The sequence below is a fragment of the Taudactylus pleione genome, unplaced genomic scaffold (genome assembly GCF_031769625.1).
Source record: "Taudactylus pleione unplaced genomic scaffold, aTauple2 ptg001597l, whole genome shotgun sequence".
Lineage (NCBI taxonomy): Eukaryota > Metazoa > Chordata > Amphibia > Anura > Myobatrachidae > Taudactylus > Taudactylus pleione.
Window position 1 is genome coordinate 375,191 of NW_028285994.1, and position 27,585 is coordinate 402,775.

The 27,585-nt window shown below is 43.6% G+C and overlaps 1 protein-coding gene across 1 annotated transcript in view; it reads left to right on the top strand.

Moving 5' to 3' along the window:
* LOC148442167 (alanine aminotransferase 2-like) overlaps positions 1 to 27,585 on the top strand; it is a 384,891-nt gene that overhangs the window by 226,166 nt on the left and 131,140 nt on the right. The window contains exon 4 of the mRNA XM_088464134.1: positions 21,356 to 21,489. Coding sequence (XP_088320260.1) covers positions 21,356 to 21,489 — 134 coding nt within the window. The remainder of the gene's footprint in view (positions 1 to 21,355; positions 21,490 to 27,585) is intronic.

Genomic DNA, 27,585 nt, shown 5'->3' on the forward strand with positions numbered 1-27,585 from the left:
GAGGAAGAAAGGAGCCCCCTGTAATGAACTTAAGCAGTGAGGGATGTACTAAGTTGGATACACACCTGTATGTAACATATCTGACTTATAGTTATTAGAGGATAAAGTTTAGGAAATATTTGCTATAAAATTTACGTTTGACCATATTTGCCAACTAACAATACTGTACATCCTACTGACACCTCTATAGTATTAGCACTGTTTTCTTGTTGGTTTGTGGTCAGTAAATAGTGCCGCCTGAGCCTGTCTCCTTTCTCTGGGAGTAACTAGCACAGCACAGTGTGTGTAGTGGTGTCTGATAGTAATTCCCATGTGTGGCATGGATGTAATGTGTGACATGGATGTAATGTGTGACATGGATGTAATGTGTGGCATGGATGTAATGTGTGACATGGATGTAATGTGTGACATGGATGTAATGTGTGACATGGATGTAATGTGTGGCATGGATGTAATGTGTGACATGGATGTAATGTGTGGCATGGATGTAATGTGTGGCATGGATGTAATGTGTGACATGGATGTAATGTGTGACATGGATGTAATGTGTGACATGGATGTAATGTGTGGCATGGATGTAATGTGTGACATGGATGTAATGTGTGGCATGGATGTAATGTGTGACATGGATGTAATGTGTGGCATGGATGTAATGTGTGACATGGATGTAATGTGTGACAGGGATGTAATGTGTGACATGGATGTAATGTGTGACATGGATGTAATGTGTGGCATGGATGTAATGTGTGGCATGGATGTAATGTGTGACATGGATGTAATGTGTGGCATGGATGTAATGTGTGGCATGGATGTAATGTGTGACATGGATGTAATGTGTGGCATGGATGTAATGTGTGACATGGATGTAATGTGTGGCATGGATGTAATGTGTGACATGGATGTAATGTGTGACATGGATGTAATGTGTGGCATGGATGTAATGTGTGGCAGGGATGTAATGTGTGACATGGATGTAATGGGTGACATGGATGTAATGTGTGACATGGATGTAATGTGTGGCATGGATGTAATGTGTGACATGGATGTAATGTGTGACATGGATGTAATGTGTGGCATGGATGTAATGTGTGACATGGATGTAATGTGTGGCATGGATGTAATGTGTGACAGGGATGTAATGTGTGGCATGGATGTAATGTGTGGCATGGATGTAATGTGTGACAGGGATGTAATGTGTGGCATGGATGTAATGTGTGGCATGGATGTAATGTGTGGCATGGATGTAATGTGTGACATGGATGTAATGTGTGACATGGATGTAATGTTTGACATGGATGTAATGTGTGGCATGGATGTAATGTGTGGCATTGATGTAATGTGTGACATGGATGTAATGTGTGACATGGATGTAATGTGTGACATGGATGTAATGTGTACATCACCTCTTGTTACTTGTTACATGAATTGCTGGATTGGTGGGATTAAGAGTCCCTACAGTATGTCAGTATTTGGATGGAGTCTGACGTTGTAGTCACTATATGTGTGTGGTCACGTATGTACTGTATGTAGGACAGACAGATAAAGCAAAGTTTGCTGCATTTGATATGTCTATTTTTCATCCTTTTTTTCTTGCTTTATACCTACAGATTATACACAGAATAGTACAGGGAGTAGTAGGGAGCATACACCGGGCTCTGTCCTATTAGGTGTGTCATGTGTATAGTACAGGGAGTAGCTGGGAGCATACACCGGGCTCCGTCCTATTAGGTGTGTGATGTGTATAGTACAGGGAGTAGTAGGGAGCATACACCGGGCTCCGTCCTATTAGGTGTGTGATGTGTATAGTACAGGGAGTAGTAGGGAGCATACACCGGGCTCCGTCCTATTAGGTGTGTGATGTGTATACCACTTGGGCTCCGTCCTATTAGGTGTGTGATGTGTATAGTACAGGGAGTAGCAGGGAGCATGCACTTGGGCTCCGTCCTATTAGGTGTGTGATGTGTAAAGTACAGGGAGTAGCTGGGAGCATACACCGGGCTCCGTCCTATTAGGTGTGTGATGTGTATAGTACAGGGAGTAGCAGGGAGCATACACCGGGCTCCGTCCTATTAGGTGTGTGATGTGTATAGTACAGGGAGTAGTAGGGAGCATACACCGGGCTCCGTCCTATTAGGTGTGTGATGTGTATAGTACAGGGAGTAGTAGGGAGCATACACCGGGCTCCATCCTATTAGGTGTGTGATGTGTATAGTACAGGGAGTAGCAGGGAGCATACACCGGGCTCCGTCCTATTAGGTGTGTGATGTGTATAGTACAGGGAGTAGCAGGGAGCATACACCGGGCTCCGTCCTATTAGGTGTGTGATGTGTATAGTACAGGGAGTAGCAGGGAGCATACACCGGGCTCCGTCCTATTAGGTGTGTGATGTGTATAGTACAGGGAGTAGCAGGGAGCATACACCGGGCTCCGTCCTATTAGGTGTGTGATGTGTATAGTACAGGGAGTAGCAGGGAGCATACACCGGGCTCCGTCCTATTAGGTGTGTGATGTGTATAGTACAGGGAGTAGCAGGGAGCATACACCGGGCTCCGTCCTATTAGGGGTGTGATGTGTATAGTACAGGGAGTAGCAGGGAGCATACACCGGGCTCCGTCCTATTAGGTGTGTGATGTGTATAGTACAGGGAGTAGTAGGGAGCATACACCGGGCTCCGTCCTATTAGGTGTGTGATGTGTATAGTACAGGGAGTAGCAGGGAGCATACACCAGGCTCCGTCCTATTAGGTGTGTGATGTGTATAGTACAGGGAGTAGCAGGGAGCATACACCGGGCTCCGTCCTATTAGGTGTGTGATGTGTATAGTACAGGGAGTAGCAGGGAGCATACACCGGGCTCCATCCTATTAGGTGTGTGATGTGTATAGTACGGGGAGTAGCAGGGAGCATACACTGGGCTCCGTCCTATTAGGTGTGTGATGTGTATAGTACAGGGAGTAGTAGGGAGCATACACCGGGCTCCGTCCTATTAGGTGTGTGATGTGTATAGTACAGGGAGTAGCAGGGAGCATACACCGGGCTCCGTCCTATTAGGTGTGTGATGTGTATAGTACAGGGAGTAGTAGGGAGCATACACAGGGCTCCGTCCTATTAGGTGTGTGATGTGTATAGTACAGGGAGTAGTAGGGAGCATACACAGGGCTCCATCCTATTAGGTGTGTGATGTGTATAGTACAGGGAGTAGCAGGGAGCATACACCGGGCTCCGTCCTATTAGGTGTGTGATGTGTATAGTACAGGGAGTAGCAGGGAGCATACACCGGGCTCCGTCCTATTAGGTGTGTGACGTGTATAGTACAGGGAGTAGCAGGGAGCATACACTGGGCTCCGTCCTATTAGGTGTGTGATGTGTATAGTACAGGGAGTAGTAGGGAGCATACACCGGGCTCCATCCTATTAGGTGTGTGATGTGTATAGTACAGGGAGTAGCAGGGAGCATACACCGGGCTCCGTCCTATTAGGTGTGTGATGTGTATAGTACAGGGAGTAGCAGGGAGCATACACCGGGCTCCGTCCTATTAGGTGTGTGATGTGTATAGTACAGGGAGTAGCAGGGAGCATACACCGGGCTCCGTCCTATTAGGTGTGTGATGTGTATAGTACAGGGAGTAGCAGGGAGCATACACCGGGCTCCGTCCTATTAGGTGTGTGATGTGTATAGTACAGGGAGTAGCAGGGAGCATACACCGGGCTCCGTCCTATTAGGGGTGTGATGTGTATAGTACAGGGAGTAGCAGGGAGCATACACCGGGCTCCGTCCTATTAGGGGTGTGATGTGTATAGTACAGGGAGTAGCAGGGAGCATACACCGGGCTCCGTCCTATTAGGTGTGTGATGTGTATAGTACAGGGAGTAGTAGGGAGCATACACCGGGCTCCGTCCTATTAGGTGTGTGATGTGTATAGTACAGGGAGTAGCAGGGAGCATACACCGGGCTCCATCCTATTAGGTGTGTGATGTGTATAGTACAGGGAGTAGCAGGGAGCATACACCGGGCTCCGTCCTATTAGGTGTGTGATGTGTATAGTACAGGGAGTAGCAGGGAGCATACACCGGGCTCCATCCTATTAGGTGTGTGATGTGTATAGTACAGGGAGTAGTAGGGAGCATACACCGGGCTCCGTCCTATTAGGTGTGTGATCTGTATAGTACGGGGAGTAGCAGGGAGCATACACCGGGCTCCGTCCTATTAGGTGTGTGATCTGTATAGTACAGGGAGTAGCAGGGAGCATACACCGGGCTCCGTCCTATTAGGTGTGTGATCTGTATAGTACAGGGAGTAATAGGGAGCATACACCGGGCTCCGTCCTATTAGGTGTGTGATCTGTATAGTACAGGGAATAATAGGGAGCATACACCGGGCTCCGTCCTATTAGGTGTGTGATGTGTATAGTACAGGGAGTAGCAGGGAGCATACCTCAGGTAGATGTTGTGGAAGGTTACTCCAGCTGCCCCTGAGGGAGCGCCAAAATGAAATTTTTATCTTGCCCCCCCATCCTAAAAGAATGGTGGTGCCCCTTTATACAGTATATGCATAATGTACATATACATGAAGTAAAAAAGATGTATAATAGATTAAAATATTTAAAAAGTAAATATGGCACAAAATGCTTTGTTATAATAATAAACAATTCTCATTTATTTTAGTGTTATATATACTGCCGTGCTACTTTTATAGACTTCCCCATGTCTCCCATGCAAAGGAACGATAGTCTCAGTATCAGCAGGGCTTACAGCCAATAATAGGACCGTTGTTACCAGCACTAATCCTTTCATGTGTGGAAAGACCAAGGGTCTATTTTCTAAGTGTCAGTTTTGAGAAATTGTGATGTCAGAATACATATGAACATTGACTTAGCATCAATGATTTTACCAGTATAGGCAACAACCAAATAATGGACTACCACCTGAGAAGCCGGTTTCTGTGGACAAACACATTCTATTGTTCTATTGGTCACTTACATGAGGAATGCAGCACACCGCCATCTGACTATGAGGAGCCAGGAGGCAGAATCAGAGGATCAGCAGCATACAAAGGTACTCAGGTACTGATGCAGCAGCATACAAAGGTACTCAGGTACTGATGCAGCAGCATACAAAGGTACTCAGGAACTGATGCAGCAGCATACAAAGGTACTCAGGTACTGATGCAGCAGCATACAAAGGTACTCAGGAACTGATGCAGCAGCATACAAAGGTACTCAGGAACTGATGCAGCAGCATACAAAGGTACTCAGGAACTGATGCAGCAGCATACAAAGGTACTCAGGAACTTATGCAGCAGCATACAAAGGTACTCAGGAACTGATGCAGCAGCATACAAAGGTACTCAGGAACTGATGAAGCAGCATACAAAGGTACTCAGGAACTTATGCAGCAGCATACAAAGGTACTCAGGAACTGATGCAGCAGCATACAAAGGTACTCAGGAACTGATGCAGCAGCATACAAAGGTACTCAGGAGCCGATGCAGGCCTAGGTTTTTTTGTGGGCTTATAAACCCCAATGCCGTCTCTGGTGGAGAAGTCATACAGATGTTCTGCCTCAGCTGCACCAACTTAATGGGCATGTATGACCTCATCAATGATCAGCTCAAGGTTACTAGCTGCATCAGGCTTGCACGAGCTGCTGTGTACTCTGCATTTTTTTGCCACTGGTTCCTTCCAGTTAGTCACCTCTAGAGTGAAAAGCATCGGTCAACCTACATTCTCCTACCATTTCTCCCAGGTGTTGGCAGCCCTGAAGACCCGCTACTACTCCTCAATCTGCTTCCCCAGCCAGAAGTAACAGTGGCATGATTTTAAGGGTAGCCCTCTGTACTCTTGCAGGCATGCCTAATGTGCTCCGGGCTGTAGACTGCACACATAGAGCCGAGACCACCTAAGCAGAAAGCAGAGATCAACCATCAACATGCCCACTCTTCGTGTGCAGGTGGTTCGTGATGCAAAACTAAAAATTATGAGTGTTATAGCTGGCTATCCTGATTTCTGCCATAATGCCCATATCATCAGACAGTCATCTTCTATGCAGAGTTTAAGATGGATATAATTCCCAAAGGAAGGCTGCTGGGTAAGTGACCTGTAATGCTTTTGTAACCTTTTAGACATAATACCAAAATATATTTGCTAAAACTGTTGTTTTGTTGTTGTTTGTGTCTCTAATAAAACAGGTGATTCTGGCTATGGCTGTAGCTTCTGGCTTTTGACTCTGTTGTTGCCTCCGCAGACTCCTGCTGAGTATAAGTATCATGAATCCCATTAATCCACTAGATCAATGATACAACACACTTTTTGGGGTCATATACTATAGGTTGCGGGTTAAAAGTAAAAAAGTTAGCCTCTAACTCATCAACCACTTAGCAATGTGTGATGGATGGCATTCCAGAGTGTTTCCAGCACTAATGCTGTTTTTTTGAAGAAATAAAATTGTGTTAAGTTCACCTTTAAGCTTGACCAGCACTAGTGCTTATGCCTAGACTGGTATAGGAAAACATTTTAAAAGTTTGGGGGGTGCTGGGAGCTGAATGCATGGGGTACCCCCAATTTTTCCTTTACCAGCACTACTGTAGGTTTGAGAAGTCATGGCTACTGGAACCAAAAAGGGGTGACCTGTAGCAAGGGACTTCCCCCACCATGATTCCACCAGCCTTCAGACAGTTTGCACTAAGGCTGAATCCCCCTGGGATGCAAAAACATGTGCAACCCTCCCCAACCAGCACTAATGGCAATAGCACTGACACTTATGTGTCCCCTGGTGGCAGCAAGCCTGTCATGCCTGTTGGCACTTGGAGAACTACAAGTGTCTGCATGCCCAGGAATCAATGGCCCACTCGCATCTGTAGTCCACCTGTAAAAAAAAAACATTAAAAGAAAGGCAGTACACACATTGTAGAAAAAAACGGTATCAAATAAATACTTCCTAGATACCCTTATTTACACATTTATCTTTAATTCAAATCAAAGGTAAAACTCCTCTTTGCTTCATGTAGGCATTCCATGGGGGTCTTGGAAAAAGAAACACTTTGGGGATCTCATTGCTAATGTGAGGTAAATCTCAGACACTCTGCTAAAGAAACTGCTATGGACACGTTAAAGCTTGAAATACTGTGAGTATGGTTTATGGCTTATCTATACTTGAATCGGTCACGTTTTGGGTTGAAATACGTATGCTGATCCCACACGGTGGAGGAGAGATTGCATAGATAAAGAAACCTATATATGCTTCTGCATTTCTACCTTTGAGTGAGTATGGTACAATACCAAACGCTTACCTATATAATTTGGCATTCTGGGCTCTGGTGTTAAAATATACATCACGTGTCTATATGAGGATTGTCACCAATGGTGCTTTTCATCTACAATTTGAACGTACTACATAATATATATTTTTTTCCTCTTTTTCCCGAGCATCTATCAAGTGGATTCAGCTGTGAATATATTGAACATACAACAATGTTGGACTAAGTAAAGGCCGCCACACACGGAGCAATATAGCAGCTGATCCGACAGATTGGAACGATATTGTCCACTGCACGCTCCCATGGGGTCATCCATTGCTCCTTGAGATCTTTCTGCATGCACAAGAAATCTGGAGAACCAACGAACAATCCCATGCTGGTCTATACGGGAGGCGGCATATCGGGTGGTTGGGCACCAAATCGATGCATGTGTAGAAACCGCCCGATATGTCGGCCATCGGATCCTTGATCTCATCGCTGGATACAAATTGTACCGTGTGTACCAAGCTTCATATTGATGAACTTTTGCTAACTTGATCTATATGAAGCTTGGCAAAGCGTCTGTTGTTTTGAATTTATATTGGTATAGATTAAGGATTGAGTGGTCCTTGTATCTACAGGTGGCTGATTTTGTCACTGTTGCACCTTGGATCCTACAAATGTTTATAGCACAAACATTAATACCTGAGCAAAACAACAAGATGTAAGAGGTAATTATTGCTTTATATGAGTAAAGGTCTACTTCTGTATAATATTAAGCCTACTAAGGTAATTTATTGGCTAATAGTTGGAAGCTTTTATATATTTTTTTATGTATACTTCATTGCCAATTCTTGACATAAACCTTTCTTTTACATGTCCATGGAAAGTCACCATTTTATAAGGAAAGTCTTTTATCAATGTAATAATTGTAATAATTTTTCTTTGTATTACAGCATTGTGTATTGGGTAGCGCCAGTTCTTATACTTATAATATTTTTGTTTTATGTCTGTGGGGTTGTTTGGGTAATCCCAGGAGTTATTGGATAGGCTGCTGCACCATTTGAAGCACCATAGTCACATTCCCTTACCACTGTTTCACCCCATTGATACCTGAGTATTCCTTCCACAGAAAGTGCTATCCTACCACGCGAGGAGGCACAACTTATATCCTGTTGTTTTACTCAGGTATTAATGTTTGTGCTATAAACATCTTGTTGTCCAGTTTAATAAACTTTAGATTTATTTTTTTTTACAGGCAAATGCTGACGTCATGCTTTCATTGCTCTTAAGTGGTTGTGGCTGTCATTTTAGTAATCCTGTTTAATTATTTTAAAATGTTGGGCTACAAATAATCATTTTATATACAAACTATTGTAATTCCATTTTTAATTATTTTTTTTTTTATTAGAAAAACCATAAAAAAACAACACTTTAATCATTTGCAGTCAGCAAGGTCACCGTTACCAGCTGGCTAAACAGGACCTGCAAATGAGTCCTGGGAAAATTGTGTCATCACAGGAGCCAAACTCTCCATTCGTGGGACTTCATGAGACCCTTGATGAGCAGTCAAGCAAAAGAGACATTTTGTGCTTATATTATACTCAATTCACACGTTTTTATTTTAAAAAGAAAACATTTACATGGTAAACCACCATCATCAGTGTGTGGTCCTGGTCTGGGAGCTTTTCTTTGGTGCTATAAACAGACGGGATACTAACGTTAAAATAAATATGAAAACTTTTGTGTGTGTAACTTTATTCTGAATATTTACCAACACAAATGTACTAAGTTTACAAATAATTATATAATGATATATATAATAATATAATTATATAATGACATGTAGACGCTGTTTATAGATACACAAATAATACACATTACACTTACCACGATGTAAAGGGGGGCATTGGAGTGATGGACGTTTATCCCTTGTATGATCTCGGCTAATAGTATCCCCACACTGGCTCCTCATGGTTCAGATAGACCAGTCCTGAGTGCCGCCTTGCTTTCCTCGGCCTTCTTCTCCGTCACCTTTTTCTTGATGTCCGAGAAGCAATTCTTGTAGTGATCCAAACTCCACTTGAAATTGTCAACTGCATACACAGGGCCTGATTCAGAGGCACTCGCTATTTGCTGAATCAGGTCTGATTTTGAATTTTTTTTTAAATCCACCTCCAGGCCGCTCGCATAGCTGTGGGTGACCACCCACAGCTTTTGCGAGCGGCCTGGCGATGGTCGCAAATATCGCGACCATCAGGCTTGCGGCAGGATCCTTGTGATAGGGTCTCGGTTCCCGCAAGCCCGAGTGAACTTCCTACTCTAATAGTGGTAGGGCCGCCCACAAACGGCAGGCGTTCCGTCGGGAATGCCTCCATTTGTACAGCCACTCCCCCTCCCCGCCTACAAAACGGGGCGAGCTTTCGATCAACATCGACAGCCGCCCCATTTTGTTTTGCGAGCCCCATAGTGAGTGATTTCTCACTCGCTACGGGGCTTGCGCACGCACGTTGCATGCACATTGGCCCACCATCGACCCGCTTGCAAGCGCAATGCGCTCGCGAGTGGGTCTGAATCAGGCCCACAGCCTGCAGTCTGAATCAGGCCCATAGCTTTCTTTTCCAGCTCCACCTCCTGCACGTCCCTTCCTACCTCCTCTCTGCTCCTTCTTCACTCTCCCTCAGACTCCATCTCCACCTCCTGCACTTCCTCTCTTACATCTACTACCCTATCCTCCTTACTGCTCCTTATGCTTTCCCCCTGAGTCTCCAGCTCCACCTCCTAGACTTACTCCCAAACCTCTATGCCCCTATCCTCCTCTCTGGTCCTTCTTCGCTCCTCAGACTCCAGCTCCACCTCCTCTGCTTCCTCCTCTACCTCTACATCCCTATCCTCCTCTCTGCTGGTTCTCCCCCTCAGACTCAAGCTCTACCTCCTGCTCTTCCTCCCATACCTCTCGGTTCCTACCCTCCTCTTTGCTCCTTCTCCTTTCCCCCTGAGACTCCAGCTCCACCTCTTGTACTTCCTCCCATACCTCTACATCTCTAACCTCCTCTCCCTCTCAGACTCTAGCTCCACCTTCTGCACTTACTCCACTACATACCTCTGCTTCTGTATCCTCCTCTCTGCTCCTTCTCCCTTCGACTCCAGCTCCACCACCTTCTCTTCCTCCCCTACCTTGTTGCTCCTATCCTCCTGTCTGTTCCTTCTCCTCTTCCTCTCAGGCTTCAGCTCTACCTCCTGTGCTTCCTCCAGTACCTCTGTGTCCCTATCCTCATCACTGCTCCTTCTCCTCACCCCCTTAATCTCCAGCTCCACCTACTGCGCTTTCTACACTACCACTACATCCCTATCCCCCTCTTCTGCTCAGACACTATCTCCACCTTCTGCACTTCCTCCCATAGTGTCAGGACTGCGACTATTTGAGAACATAAAGATAGACTACTTTTGCCAAAGTTCCATTGTGGTCATTGGAGGAGCTATCCTGCTTGCTGGCATGCTTCTCATTCAGGGGATAGAGTGTTAAAGTGATCATCTGTTTCTCAGGTGTCGTCAAGTTGTGGGATTCCTAGATTGCTCATTATTTCAAACCTGATTCCATTTGGATCACATGTTCTGAAACTTCCTATGGATCACAGATCTCTAGTATAAAGCCTGTTACTAACTGTGTCTCAGTGTCTGTGCAACGTTGCTTTCAGGTCTTTCTTGGACTCCTGCCAGATCCCCACTGTGCCTGTGGATTGCTGTGGAATTTATTATATTCCAGATGAACTTCTGATGCCAGTTACCCACTGCACTACAGAGCCCAGCATTCCTATTGCCTAAGTATTGGTTACTGCTCCATCACTGTGGTTTCATCATTTTCCTGCACTATTTACTTTGCCTGTTGTCTTTCCATTCCTGTGGATATTGAACTCATCCTTGTTACAGTAGTCAACTGCACCATTACAGTATCATCTCTGCATCATGGGGCTCAACCCCATTCCAAACCATAGCCATGCTGCAGGGCTCAACCCTGTTCCGGAATCTCATCACATCACAGGGCTCAACCCTGCAACAACCTTCTCCGCATCACGGGGCTCAACCCTGCTCCGAACTCTAGCCACGTCGCAGGGCTCAACCCTGTTCCGGAATCTTACAGGGCTTAACCCTGCTCCGACTTCACTACACCACAAGGCTCAAGTTTGCTTCATCTCACACTGTACCTCAGGGCTCGGCCCTGTCTCGGAACTATAATATTCTGCAGGGATTGCTCTGCTCCGGATTTACTACAGGGTTCTACCCTGGCAAAGGTCCTCAATGCCATCCTGAGGTGTTTGCCTCATACTGGATTCGGACTTCCCTACCACATTAGTTCTTATATGTTAAAGACTGTATATATATATTTGGGGATTCTCTCCTATACATATTATTGCATATGTGAACCTCTGTGCTGTTTGAGACTTTATATGAGACCTTGCTGATTATATTTCTTTTGTTAATAAATTCTATTTTACTTTTATCCTGTGCTACTGAGTTTCATGGAAAGGTCATTCCTAATACCACCCCAGTTTATTGTGCCTAGTAGGCCTACCTCCATCCAGGAGTCTCAAGTGTCTGCAGCCGTGACAGTTTCCACAGACCTAAAAATGAATCTGGATCTGGAACAGGCTACTGGGGTACAGGTGCTTCAGGGTTTGACCGCCCGTCTGGAAGTAGAGGAAAATACTCAAGTTCAAGTTTTGCAATGTCTACAGGATCTTTCCACACGTCTTGATAAACTTAAAATTCCTGTTGCAAATACATCAGAGGTTACTGCTTCTCATTTACACCTACTGTACCTCTTATGATGGTAATCCAAAAACATGTAGAGGATTTCTCAACCAATGTGAGATTCATTTTCAATTGTTACCTCAAAGTTTTACCACCTCTCGTGTTAAAGTGGCTTATATTATGTCATTATTGTCTGATGCTGCTCTTGAGTGGACCTCTCCTTTATGGGAGAGAAATGATGCCTTAATGTCTAATTACCAAGATTTTGTTTCTACTTTTAAAAGGATATTTGACGAACCTGGAAGATCAGTGGCTGCATCTGTGGACATTTTACGAGTAAAAGAGGGAGCAGCTCCAGTTGGTCAGTATGTGGTTCGTTTTCAAACTATGGCCCTCATTCAGAGCCGCTCGCTATTTGCGGTCGTTCGTTCTAAAACAAGGGGTGGCTATTCAAATGAACCGTTCGCTAATTGCGGTCTGTTGACGCCTCTAAGTCTGAACGAGCGAGCAAAACTTGCGGTTGTAATTTTGAAAAATACGCCCCCTTGCCGCTTGCACCATACGTCATGTCCGCTATTTATTAGATTAATCGAGTACATCGTACAGCGTATGAACTGCTCGCTATTCTTGTGGCTGGTTTTTTCAACCGCTATTTTGCGAGCAGTTCTGAGTAAAAAAAAAACAAGTGACGTGGTCAATGATGCTGGTGTATTAATTATGCACTCCCTTAAAATGCCCGTTTTGACCTTTAAGCACGCCTGCGTTCGAATTCCACACCCCCATTTTCAAGCACCTTCCCCTGTTACCACCCACATACGCCTCCTTCTGTCACTCAAAATAGCAGGCATTCGCTATATAGCGAACAAACGATTTTCGGCCGCACTGACTGGTTCGCGCATGCGTATTAAAATCCGTACGCATGCGCAGATGTGCGAACATCGGTCAGAACAAACGAGCGGCCGCTTACGAGTGGCTCTGAATCAGGGCCTATAGCCGCAGAACTTAAGTGGAACAATGAGGCGTTAAGAGCAGCATATTTGAATGGTCTCTCTGAGAGACTTAAAGATGAGTTGGTGACTCTGGATCTTCCTGAGAGTTTGGATGAGTTAATTTCATTGACTATTAAAATTGATCTGTGTATGCGAGAATGAGGGGTTCAGAGGAGTCACTCTGAGTGTTCTAAAAGTTCTCTTCCCCAGTCTCGCTCTGTTCATAGTACATCTGATGAGTCTATGCAAATTAATAAAGCCAAATTGTCTGAAGTGGAGAAGCAACGTAGAAGGCGTTCTAATCTGTGCTTGTATTGTGCTTCCTCAGAACATTTTTTGGTAAATTTTCAATAAGGCCGGGAAACGGTCATCCCTAGTTGATGGAGGGGAAGTCAAACTCAGGATACTTTCTAAAGTTTCCCCCAAAAAGGATTGTTTAATTTCTGTGCACATTCCTGACTTTGGTTCTTCATGTCAAGAGTTTTCTGCATTGCTAGATTCTGGAGCAGCTGGCAATTTTATTTCATTATCTGGTTCAAAAGTTGAAAATTCCTGTTGTCAAATTAACCCGTTCTTTTTCCCTTTCTGCAGTAAATGGGACTAGAATTTCTAATGGATATGTTACACATCAAACAAAGTCTATGAAGTTGAGGGTAGGAGCTTTGCATAAAGAAAGTTTAGAGTTTGTGGTATTACCTATTTCTATGTATGATATAGTTCTTGGTTTACCATGGTTAACTCTTCATAACCCTCATATTGATTGGACTTGTTCTCAAATTCTTTCTTGGAGTCCCAAATGCAAATTAAATAGTTTGATTCCTGTGGTACGATTGGCTGAAGTGAAAGTAGATGTTCCACCTTCTCTCCTACAGCCTTTTCATGAATTTGCTGATGTCTTTTCTGAGCAGGCGGCAGACGAACTTCCACCGCACCGTCCCTGGGATTGTCCTATTGAACTTATTCCTGGTAAAATGCCACCCAAAGGTCGAGTATACCCTCTCTCTGTTCCTGAGACTCAAGCCATGTCGGAAAATGTGCAAGATAACCTGCTAAAGGGGTTTATCAGGCCTTCTTCATCTCCCGCTGGAGCGGGCTTCTTTTTGTAAAGAAAAAAGATAATGGTCTTCGTCCATGTATCGACTTTAGAGGTCTAATTGAGATCACAGTAAAAAATAAATATCCTTTACCTCTCATTATGGAATTGTTTGATAGAGTTAAGGGTTCTTGACTATTTACTAAACTTGATCTAAAGGGAGCTTATAACCTGATCAGAGTTAAAGAAGGTGATGAGTGGAAAAACTGTGTTTAATACGCAAGATGACCATTATGAGAACCTCGTCATGCCTTTTGGTTTATGTAATGCTCCCGCGGTGTTCCAGGAGTTTGTGAATTACATTTTCCGAGATATACTTTATCAGTTTGTTATTGTTTATCTTGATGATATTTTGATTTTTTCCAGGAATCTTTCTGATCATCGTACCCATGTTGAAGAGGTATTAAGTCGTCTTCGAGCTAAAATCTTTATGGTAAGATCTCCAAGTGTGTTTTTCAAGTTCCAGTTATACCTTTTTTGGGGGTATATCATCTCTTGTTCTGAACTACAGATGGACCCTGAAAAGTTAAAGGCTATTCAAGATTAATTTTTGCCCACTTCGTTAAAGTCTATTCAGAGATTTTTAGGCTTTGCCAATTATTACAGAAAGTTTATCAAAGCGTTTTCAACGATTGTAGCCCCAATTACTGCTATGACAAAAAATGAGGCTAATCCCAAAGTATGGTCCCCAGAGGCATTGAATGCCTTTCAGACTCTTAAAGATGCATTTTCTGTTCAACATGACTTTGAGAAACCATTGTTGCTAGAAGTGGATGCTTCCACTTATGGAGTTGGTCAGTGTCTTGTGGATTTTTTTCTCAAAAGTTTTCTAGTGCTGAGAGTAATTACTTCATTGGGGACCAAGAACTGTTAGCTATTAAATTAGCTTTGGAGGAGTGGAGATATTTATTGGATGGTGCAAAACATCCTGTTACTATTTTTACTGACCATAAAAATTTGTTGTATTTGAAGACTGCCCATTGTCTGAACCCGCAACAAACTCATTGGGCACTCTTCTTTTCTCGTTTTGATTTTGTCCTCATGTATCATCCAGGTTCTTTGAATAAATATGCAGATGCTCTCTCACACTCAATGTTGGAAGAGAAGGAACAAAATGAGGATCAAAGGTACCCTATAATAAACCCTCTGGCCTTTTCTTCAATTTCCATCTCTCCTGATCCTCCTCCTGAGAGGATATTTGTGGCACCTGAGTTACCAGGTAAACTTCTTTCCTGGGCTCATAATTCTTGTTTCTCTGGACATCCAGGGCTTCATAAAATGTATTCAGTTTTGCAACATTCCTATTGGTGGTCTTCTATGAAAAAAGATGTCCAAGAGTTTACGATCTTGTTCTAAGTGTGTACAACATAAGTCCTCTTGGCAGTCTCCCGTTGGTCCTCTCCATCCACTACCCATTCCCACCCTACCATGGACCAATCTTTCCATGGATTTTATTACACATCCTCCCAAGTCTAGGGGGTCTATGGTTATTTGGGTAGCGGTGGATCGTTTTACCAAGATGGCTAATTTTTGTTCTCTGGCCCGAATTCCATCAGCCCCCAAATTAGCACAAATATTTATCAAAGAAATATTTAGTTTTCATGGACTTCCTTCTGAGATAGTGTCTGATCGGGGTGTCCAGTTTGTTGCTCGGTTTTGGAGGGCTTTATGTTCATCATTGTAAATTAAATTACAGTTTTCTTCTGCATATCATCCTCAGTCAAATGGACAATCTGAGTGAACCAGGAGTTGGAGACCTTCTTAAGAATGTATATTTCTTCCTCCCAAGATGATTGTATGGCTTTTTGCCTTGGGCTGAGTTTGCTCATAACTTTCATTATTCGTCTGCTACAGGTGTAAGTCCTTTCTTTGCCAACACTGAGTTCCTGAGCTTCAGTCAATTCCTACTGTAGATGTCCCAGCAGCTAAAGCTACCCTCCAACATTTTTCGGGAATTTGGAGACAGGTACATAAGTGTCTTAGGAAAGCCTCTCATAATTATAAAACCTTTGCTGATAGAAAATGTTCGTCTGTTCCAAAATATTCTGTTGGGGATTGTGTGTGGTTGTCTTCTAGAAATCTTCATCTAAAAATACCTACCATGAAGTTTGCTCCCCGGTATATTGGTCCTTTTCGTATTATAAAAATTATCAACCCAGTAGAATGTAAGTTGCAGTTACAACCAACCATGTGTGTACCTAACTCCTTTCATGTCTCCTTGCTTAGACCATTGATTCTTAATCGATTTCATAACAACTGCTCGAGGTGTGGAGTTTGAGATCGATAAGATTCTGGATTCATGTAAGCATCAAAATCAATTGCAATATCTTGTAGACTGGAAGGGTTATGGCCCCGAGGAGAGATCTTGGATTAAAGAATCTGATGTCCATGCCCCTAAGTTGATACGTAATTTTCATGCTAAATTCCCTTTAAAACCTGGTGGGTGTTCGGAGACCACCCAAAAAGGGGGGGTACTGTCAGGACTGCGACTATTTCAGTACATAAATATAGACTACTTTTGCCAACGTTCCATTGTGGTCGTTGGAGGAGCTATCCTACTTGCTGGCATGCCTCTCATTCAGGGGATAGAGTGTTAAAGTGATCATCTGTTTCCCAGGTGTCGTCAGGTTGTGAGATTCCTAGATTGCTCATTATTTCAAACCTGATTCCATTTGGATCACATGTTCTGAAACTTCCTATGGATCACAGACCTCTAGTATAAAGCCTGTTACTAACTGTGTCTCAGTGTCTGTGCAACATTGCTTTCTGGTCTTTCTTGGACTCCTGCCAGATCCCCACTGTGCCTATGGATTGCTGTGGACTTTGTTATATTCCAGATGAACTTCTGATGCTAGTTACCCGCTGCACTACAGAGCCCAGCATTCCTATTGCCTAAGTATTGCTTATTGCACCATCACTGTGGTTTCATCATTTTCCTGCACTATTTACTTTGCCTGTTGTCTTTCCATTCCTGTGGATATTGAACTCATCCTTGTTACAGTAGTCAACTGCACCATTACAGTATCATCTCTGCATCATGGGGCTCAACCCCACTCCAAACCATAGCCATGCTGCAGGGCTCAACCCTGTTCAGGAATCACATTACAGGGCTCCCAAGCCTCTATGTCCCTATCCTCCTCTCTGCTCCTTCTTTGCTCCTCAGACTCCAGCTCCACCTGCTTCCTCCTCTACCTCTACATCCCTATCCTCCTCTCTGCTGGTTCTCCCCCTAAGACTCCAGCTCCACCACCTTCTCTTCCTCCCCTACCTCTTTGTTCCTATCCTCCTCTCTGTTCCTTCTCCTCTTCCTCTCAGGCTTCAGTTCTACCTCCTGTGCTTCCTCCACTACCTCTGTGTCCCTATCCACCTCTCTGCTTCTTCTCCTCCTGAGAGACATTGTATGTTTTTTCTTTAGCTTTTTCACCATATGTATGAAAAGTTTGACAGTTAAAGCAGAATCGATAATCTACCTGAAATCCGAAGCTCTTCGGTGATGTGAAAAATAAATGCGTAGTATGTTTTTTCGTTTTTGAAAAATAATAGCAACTGCGCATGCTCAGTCTTAGGGCCTGATTCAGAGCCGCTCGTAAGCGCCGCTCGTTCGCTCCGAGCGATGTTTGCCCAACTGCGCATGCATACGGATCGTAATACGCATGCGCGAACCAGTCAGTGCGGCCGAAAATCGTTTGTTTGCTAAATAGCGAATGCCTGCTATTTTGAGTGACAGAAGGAGGCGTATGTGGGTGGTAACAGGGGAAGGTGATTGAAAACGGGGAGTGGAGATCCGAACGCAGGCGTGCTTAAAGGTCAAAACGGGCGATTTATGGGTGTGCATAATTAATACAGCAGCGTCATTGACCACGTCACTGGGTTATTTTATAGTCCGAACTGCTCGCAAGATTGTGGTAGGAAAAACCAACCACAAGAATAGCGAGCAGTTCATACGCTGGTCGCTGTACTCGATTAATCTAATAAATAGCGGACATGACGTAGGATGCGAACGGCCAGGGGGCGTAGTTATCAAAAAAAGACCGCAAGATTTGTTCGCTCGTTCAGACATAGAGGCGTGAACAGAGCGCAAAGAGCGAACGGTTCATTTGAATAGCCACCCCTTTTCCTGAACGACCGTCCGCAAATAGCGTCCGGCTCTGAATCAGGCCCTTAGATTCATGCGCGGTGCACATAGGCTAGCAAGACCATTTCGAGCGTGGCTGACGAACAGACCAGACGTTTTGCTCCCTCATGAAGTATGGCATCAAAAGAAGGTAAGTGAAGGATATACATAGGCCCTGATATTTATTATTTTGGTGGGGGGAATTTTCTTTTAGGCTCCTGGCATTACATTTTTTAGTAGGCTTTTTTTTTTTTTTTTTTTTTTGCAGTGGGTGTTATTTGATTGCTTTTTTGAAGAAGGGTGAACTATGGATGGGGTGTATTTCCCTGGCCCTAGCACGTGGCTGCAGAATACAGCAAAAAATACTTTTGGGGGCACTTAAGTATATAATTATACACACCCATAAATAAATAAAAAAAAAAAATAAATAAATATATATATATACATATTAAAAGTAATACTGATTATTTAAATGTAATTAGTTTCATCTAAATCACAATAATTAACATAGCTTATTTCAACATCAGTGGTGCTGGAATAAAATTAACACCAGCCAAGCTATGTCGACAAAAAAAACACGATCATTTTTGTTTAAAAAAAAACGATAAAATGATGATACATAAGGCTCTCGTTGATTTCAATTACAACAAAAATAAAGATATAATAAAAAAATTAAAACCATACTTTGACGAAAAAATAAATAAAAAAAATGCAAAAAACATTGATACATTTCCTCGAAACTTCTCTAGCGAAAAAAAAACTCGAAAACCATTTTTATCACTTTTTAAAGGCAAAACACTGTTGATACATATCCCTGTATAACTCCTATTATCAGGTACAGAACTATAACTCCTATTATCAGGCACAGAGCTATAACTCCTATTATCAGGCACAGAACTATAATTCATATTATCAGGCACAGTACTATAACTCCTATTATCAGGCACAGGACTATAACTCCTATTATCAGGCACAGAACTATAACTCCTATTATCAAGCACAGAACTATAACTCCTATTACACTGTACAACAAATTAATACTTTTAATTTGTTTCCTTTCTAAAAAATAGTCATACATTACTAATTTGAGGTCAAGAAATCTAAAATGATTTCAGAATGTTTTTACTAGCTCTATTATATATAGTCATAGTGAAAAGCTATTTTAAAATGATCTGATATTTTCTTGATAGAAAATAAATAACAGTTGTTTTAATTTAATAAATCACAAATAAGAACACAAAACAAACAAACATACAGCATAGGAAACAAACATACAGCATAGGAAAGTATTATGTAATATAGTGGCCTATACATGGGGGTGCTTTCTCTTTGCTTGTCGCTTGTACTCCTCTTCTGGGGCATCTCTTGTCAATGTCACCTCCCCTGATATCTTTGTCCCATTGCTGAGATGTCTTGGTGGAATCGCTCCCTATGCTGTCACTCAGTGCACCACAGTTATCTTGTGGGGGTAATCCCGTGAATCGCATATATTTGAATAGGGGAGGGGACAAATAACTGATTCATTTAATTGGGTCATTAGGCCCCGCCCCCTCTGCGCGGAACGCATATTGCTGCAAAGATTCTCTCCATTCTGCCCACATCACTAGGAATACCCCTACATCGTCATACATGGGCTATATCTCAGAACTCAGAGCTAACTGAGAGTTTTACATGTCATATTCATTCTTTGCATGCTGACATCAATTAGAAGTAACTATTTTCACATCGGAAACATTTTCATTGTTGTGCAGTGTTATCAGGCACAGGACTCTAACTCCTATTATCAGACACAGGACTCTAACTCCTATTATCAGGCACAGAACTATAACTCCTATTATCAGGCACAGAACTATAACTCCTATTATCAGGCACAGTACTATAACTCCTATTATCAGGCACAGTACTATAACTCCTATTATCAGGCACAGTACTATAACTCCTATTATCAGGCACAGAACTATAACTCCTATTATCAGGCACAGTACTATAACTCCTATTATCAGGCACAGTACTATAACTCCTATTATCAGGCACAGGACTATAACTCCTACTATCAGACACAGTACTATAACTCCTATTATCAGGCACATAACTATAACTCCTATTATCAGGCACAGTACTATAACTCCTATTATCAGGCACAGTACTATAATTCCTATTATCAGGCACATAACTATAACTCCTATTATCAGGCATAGAACTATAACTCCTACTATCAGGCACAGAACTATAACTCCTACTATCAGGCACAGAACTATAACTCCTATTATCAGGCACAGAACTATAACTCCTACTATCAGGCACAGAACTATAACTCCTATTATCAGGCACAGAACTATAACTCCTATTATCAGGCACAGAACTATAACTCCTATTATCAGACACAGGACTATAACTCCTATTATCAGGCACAGGACTATAACTCCTATTATCAGACACAGGACTATAACTCCTACTATCAGACAAAGGACTATAACTATCAGGCACAGAACTATAACTCCTACTATCAGGCACAGTACTATAACTCCTACTATCAGGCACAGTACTATAACTCCTATTATCAGGCACAGGACTATAACTCCTATTATCAGGCACAGAACTATAACTCCTATTATCAGGCACAGGACTATAACTCCTATTATCAGGCACAGGACTATAACTCCTATTATCAGGCACAGGACTATAACTCCTATTATCAGGCACAGGACTATAATTCCTATTATAAGGCACAGGACTATAATTCCTATTATCAGGCACAGGACTATAACTCCTATTATCAGGCACAGTACTATAACTCCTATTATCAGGCACATAACTATAACTCCTATTATCAGACACAGAACTATAACTCCTATTATCAGGCACAGAACTATAACTCCTGTTATCAGGCACAGTACTATAACTCCTGTTATCAGGCACAGAACTATAACTCCTATTATCACTCACAGTACTATAACTCCTATTATCAGGCACAGAACTATAACTCCTGTTATCAGGCACAGTACTATAACTCCTATTATCAGGCACAGAACTATAACTCCTATTATCAGGCACAGAACTATAACTCCTATTATCAGGCACAGTACTATAACTCCTATTATCAGGCACAGTACTATAACTCCTATTATCAGGCACAGTACTATAGTATAACTCTTGTCTCATCTCTGTCTCTATAGGCAGCTATAATCCAGGGTATATTGGGAGCACACTGCCCTGCAAGATCGCCAATTTCATAAAGAGGAGGGACGGAGGGGTCCCCTGTGACCCCAGAAACATTATTGTATCCAGTGGAGCCTCACAGGCCATTGTGGTAAGTTAGTTATCCGGCAACTTGTTGTAGGTCAGGGCTGGCGGTCTGGCACCTCCAGCATTTGTCATAGGAGCTGGTGGGCATGAGATTATTAATGGGACCATCTGGCTACTACTGCACTGATCTGCTGCCATGGTGATGGTGAGAGTACACAGTGAGCGATGCCACCTTCTGCCAGATTGGTAGGCAGGCTCATGAACGAATCCATAATTTATGTGGTACGGAGTCTCCTTTGTTGTCCTTTTCTCCTATGCCAATGAGACTACACACACAGTCCTTGTGGGCATCTGTTAGGGATTGTCTATAAAAGCCATGTACAGTATAATAAGTAAAATCCTGGACATCAAGTGGTAAATTTACTAAGATTCGTGTTGATCCCAATTTGTCCCGTTTTTCAATTCGGATAGGATCGATCAAAAACCGCCGTTTTTTTTTCACTCTAAAAATTGTCAATTTACTAAGCTCCCGGTTTGGATAGGATCGTTTTGTTTGATGGTGTATGTTATCGATCCTGTCCGTGTTGAATCCCCGAGTTCCCTGCCCGAGTTTCTCTCCTGAACAAGCAGCCTGCACATATCAGTGAAATATGTGCAGGCTGCTTGTTTTTCTTTTTTATATGTTTAGGGTTAATTTTTAGGAAAAAATTGACGTGCCGTCCCCCACTCAAAGCCTAAGCAGTCCCGGACTAGTCAGCGAGTCCTGGTTCCAAAAATTACGGGGAACAAAATGTGTAGGGTTCCACGTGCTGGTAATTTAGGAACCAGCACCTGGCTGCAGGGCCAGTGCTGGTTTTAAATATAGGGGGGAAAAATGCATAGGGGTCCCCGTATATTTAAATCCAGCACCAGACCCAAACCTACCAGGGAGTAATGCCACAGCCAGGAGACCCTATTATCGGGTCTCCATGGCCAAAGCATTCTCATCCCAAGCCGGTCATGCTAAGCCGGGGATATCAGTGGAGGCAGGGACCCCCAAAAAAGAGGTCCCCCCCTCTCCCGAAACACCAGGCTTGGTCTGAAGCCCGGGGCTCTTCCCAGCACCTCTGGATGCTGGGATGGGGGGTAATAAAGTGTTAAATAGTATTAAACTATTGTATTTTACAGTGGAACTACAGGTGCTAGCATGCTTGCCCTTTGGCACTTGTGGAACTACAAGTGCCAGCAGGCAGCCGGCACCCATACCCCCACTGTAAAATAAATAGTTAAAAAAAGACAACACACAACCTGTATATAGTATAACTGTATTACACACCTACCTCACTCACACATACTTACCTGCTGCCAGATGTTCACGTCCACTTTTCCCATGTAGATTCCAATGGGTGTAGCTGAAAAAAAGATCCTATACTCACCTCCATCCTAGTGCTGGTCTCCATAGCATCAAGGGGTCTTGGCAACATAACAACCTGAAAAACCCCGAAGCCATACAGACAAGTATTCCTATGTGTGTTGTCAGGCACAGCAATACTTCATAGCCGACGGGCCTCCTCGGGAAATCCCATGGGCCGCCAGTTATAGTGGGGGTGCTGCCATTGCTATAGTGGGGGGTGTTGGCACAGTTATAGTGGGGTTGAAGGCACTGCTATAGTATAGCATGGAAGCACCGTCATAGCAGGATGGAAGCACTGTCATAGCAGGATGGGAGTACTGTCATAGCAGGATGGAAGCACTGTCATAGCAGGATGGGAGTACTGTCATAGCAGGTTGGGAGTACTGTCATAGCAGGATGGGAGTACTGTCCTAGCAGGATGGGAGTACTGTCATAGCAGGATGGAAGCACCGTCATAGCAGGATGGGAGTACTGTCAGAGCAGGATGGAAGCACTGTCATAGCAGGATGGAAGCACTGTCCTAGCAGGATGGGAGTACTGTCCTACCAGGATGGGAGTACTGTCATAGCAGGTTGGGAGTACTGTCCTAGCAGGATGGAAGCACTGTCATAGCAGGATGGGAGTACTGTCAGAGCAGGATGGAAGCACTGTCCTAGCAGGATGGAAGCACTGTCCTAGCAGGATGGAAGCACTGTCCTAGCAGGATGGAAGCACTGTCCTAGCAGGATGGAAGCACTGTCCTAGCAGGATGGAAGCACTGTCATAGCAGGATGGGAGTACTGTCAGCAGGATGGAAGCACTGTCATAGCAGGATGGGAGTACTGTCCTAGCAGGATGGGAGTACTGTCATAGCAGGTTGGGAGTACTGTCCTAGCAGGATGGGAGTACTGTCAGAGCTGGATGGAAGCACCATCATAGCAAGACAGGAGTAACATCCAAGTAGTATAGTACTGTCCTAGCAGTGTGGGAGTACTGTCCTAGCAGTGTGGGAGTACTGTCCTAGCAGTGTGGGAGTACTGTCCTAGCAGTGTGGGAGTACTGTCCTAGCAGTGTGGGAGTACTGTCCTAGCAGTGTGGGAGTACTGTCCTAGCAGTGTGGGAGTACTGTCATAGCAGGATGGGAGTACTGTCATCGCAGGTTGGGAGTACTGTCATCGCAGGTTGGGAGTACTGTCCTAGCAGGATGGGAGTACTGTCAGAGCAGGATGGAAGCACCATCATAGCAAGACAGGAGTAACATCCAAGTAGTATAGTACTGTTTTAGCAGTATGGGAGTACTGTCCTAGCAGTGTGGGAGTACTGTCCTAGCAGTGTGGGAGTATTGTCCTAGCAGTGTGGGAGTACAGTTTTAACAGTATGGGAGTACAGTCCTAGCAGGATGGAAGCACCTTCATAGCAGGATGGGAGTACTGTCATAGCAGGATGGGAGTACTGTCATAGCAGGATGGGAGTACTGTCATAGCAAGATGGAAGCACCGTCATAGCAGGATGGGAGTACTGTCATAGCAGGATGGGAGTACTGTCATAGCAGGATGGGAGTACTGTCATAGCAGGATGGGAGTACTATCATAGCAGGATGGGAGTACTGTCCTAGCAGGATGGAAGCACCGTCATAGCAGAATGGGAGTACTGTCCTAGCAGGATGGAAGCACCATCATAGCAGGATATGAGTAATGTCATAGCAGGATGGGAGTTTTATCCTAGCAGGTTGGGGTACTATCCTAGCAGTCTGGGAGTACTATTTTAACAGTATGGGACTACTGTCCTAGCAGGATGGAAGCACCTTCATAGCAGGATGGGAGTAACATTATAGCAGGATGGGAGTAACAACATTGCAGATTGAGAGTAACAACATTGCAGGAATGAGAGCACGATCATAGCAGGAGGAAAGTACCACTGTAGCCGGATGGAAATATTCAAATTTCAGAATACTATCATAGGAGCATGGAAATATAATCACCATCATGGCAGAATGGGTCCATCATCATTGGCGCATGGGGGTATGATCATGGGTGGATGGGAGTACTGTCATGGCAGAATGGGAACACCATCATAGCAGGAGGAAAGTACCACCATAGCAGGATGGAAATACTGTCCTTTAAAAATGGGAATGCTATCAAAGGAGCATGGAAATATCATCAGCATCATGACAGGATGGGAGTACTGTCGTGGCCGGATGGGAGTACCGTCACGGCCTGATGGGAGTACCGTCGTGGCCGGATGGGAGTACTGTCGTGGCCGTGTGGGAGTACCGTCATGACAGAATGAAAGTACTGCATAGCAAAATTGGAGTACGATGCTAGCTGAATGGGAGTAATATTATAGCAGGATGGGAGCACCGTCATATCAGGATGGGAGTACTGTCCTTTTAGAATGTAAATACTTGTAACAAAAAAGAGAAAAAGGAAAAACTCTGTTTGGTGAGCACTCTTGATTTTTGCTTGGTAGAAAAATGTATTTATTTAAAATATAAAACTTTTAATATTTTTTTTATATAAAATAAAATAAATGCCCCCAATATATCCTACATAATCTTTACATGACCCTTAGAATTGTTCAACATGTAAAACATAAATCAAATAATTAACAATAGCTTATGTCAGTCACTGTAACAACGTATAATCTGTTAGTACAATGAATGTCCAGTAGTCACTACGTGGTTTTGACTGACCATAATTATCTCACACCAGACGATACAATAAAATATACGAATAATTTCATTAACCTAAAAAACATAATTGACACACATCACTGTGACAAATTATTCATTATTAATATTAGGACTTAAAATTGTCACCCAGTGATAAGACTGAGCACGCTTGTCCCACGAATGTGGAGGAGTATTTTCCTCCTATTAAAGGTGAAATATAAAGTCACATTTATTCATCATACTTTTAAATAGTTTAATCTTATATCAGGTAAGTACCCTTTAGCGTGTCTGACCAGAATTCGTGGTACAAAATTAGAAAAGTCAGGGCCAAGGACTTTTTCTCCTATATCTGCTGCTCCTCACCTATGCTAATGCTATCTATGAGGAGTGAACGATTGCTGGAGAGCAGATTGCCCTTGGAAACAACAGTCTCACTGGGATGTAGCTGAATTTTTCGTTTCTGCTGTCGTGTCTTAAGGCCCCCATACATCAGCAATCGATTGCAGCAATCGTGCAATGCAATCGATTGTGTATAAAAATCTTTCCCTTTGTGGCAATTCTCCAATCTGCAATCGATTGAAATAGAGAAAGATTTTTATACACAATTGATTGCATTGCATGATTGCTGCAATCAATCTCTGATGTATGGGGGCCTTCACTGAATGTATTGGACACCTGATGAGAGAATTACTGATTGAAATAGACCATAGTCAATAGAGGAATAGAATAAAGTTGTAATTATATTTACTCCAAAGTACCTGCACTGGTTCTAATAAGTCTGATATGATATATATATATATATATATATATATATATATATAATTCCTGTACACAACTGTGCCCAAAGAAGTGATTCACTTTACATCTATGATACATATGAATAGATTGGACAAACATTGTTACGTATTGTTGCTATTGCATCACCCTAGACAAATGGTGCAGGGAATGCAGACGTACACAAACTATAAACTACAAGTGTGCTCTACCACAAGTATCTACCGAAAACAAATCAGGTATATAATCCTATTTACCTATGGTGTCACTATTCCAGAGAAATAAGGATGCTGAGTATGAATGTATGTAACACACAGTTATCGGTTATAATAAACTTAGGTGTTTCTGCCAATAAATAGTATGGTAACAAAGGGCCTGATTCAGACCCACTCGCAAGCGGCTGTCCGCTCGCAAGTGGGTCGATGGTGTGCACTGAGCATGCGCACGACGGAGGGAGCTCGTTGTGTCTGATCAAAGGGGGCGTGCTGTCGATGTTGATTGACAGCACGCCCCCTTTGGCAGGCGTGCCGGGGGCGTGCCTCCCTGACGGGGGCGTTCCCATGGGAACGCCTCCCGTCAGAAGCCGGCCCACTGACATCACTAGTGATGTCAGTGGGAGTGATTTTGGCTCTGATAGAGCCAAAATCACTCCGGAGCTTGCGGTTGAAAACCTCAACCGCAGGCTCCGGCTCGCAGTTTCGATGGTCGCGATGGTCAAGACCATCGCGGCCATCAAACTGCACGCTCGTATAGCCTGTGGGTGGTGACGCACAGCTATACGAGCGTCCAGGAGGACGCTCCAGAATTATGGAGGGCGGCCCTCATTCAGAGCGTGCGCTCTGCTCAGAGCGTACGGCTCTGAATGAGGGCCAAAGTGCTTTATGGCCCTCTCAGAGATAACATCCCGAAAAAATAGGGGCTGAAATATACATTGTAGCAAATATATTACCATATTATCTATATATGTGTGAAACAATAAGCCGTCTGTCAATGTTTGTTGCAATAGTACGTACACAGGGCCTGATTCAGATGCGCTCGCAAGTGGGTCGAAGGTCCCCGACTGCGCTTGCGCCGCCTTCAGTCACCCACAGCTTAGCCAGCGGCCTGGAGGCCGAAAAAACTAAATAAAATCCCTGCCTTGATTCAGAGCGAGCGCTCGCAAACAGCGAGCTGCTCTGAATCAGGCCCACAATTCATAAAGCAGAGTAACTTATATAAACATTTGTGTCTTCACGCAGTATGACCTCAGGGCCTGATTCAGAGCCGCTCGTAAGCGGCCGCTCATTCGTTCTGACCGATGTTCGCACATCTGCGCATGCGTACGGATTGTAATACGCATGCGC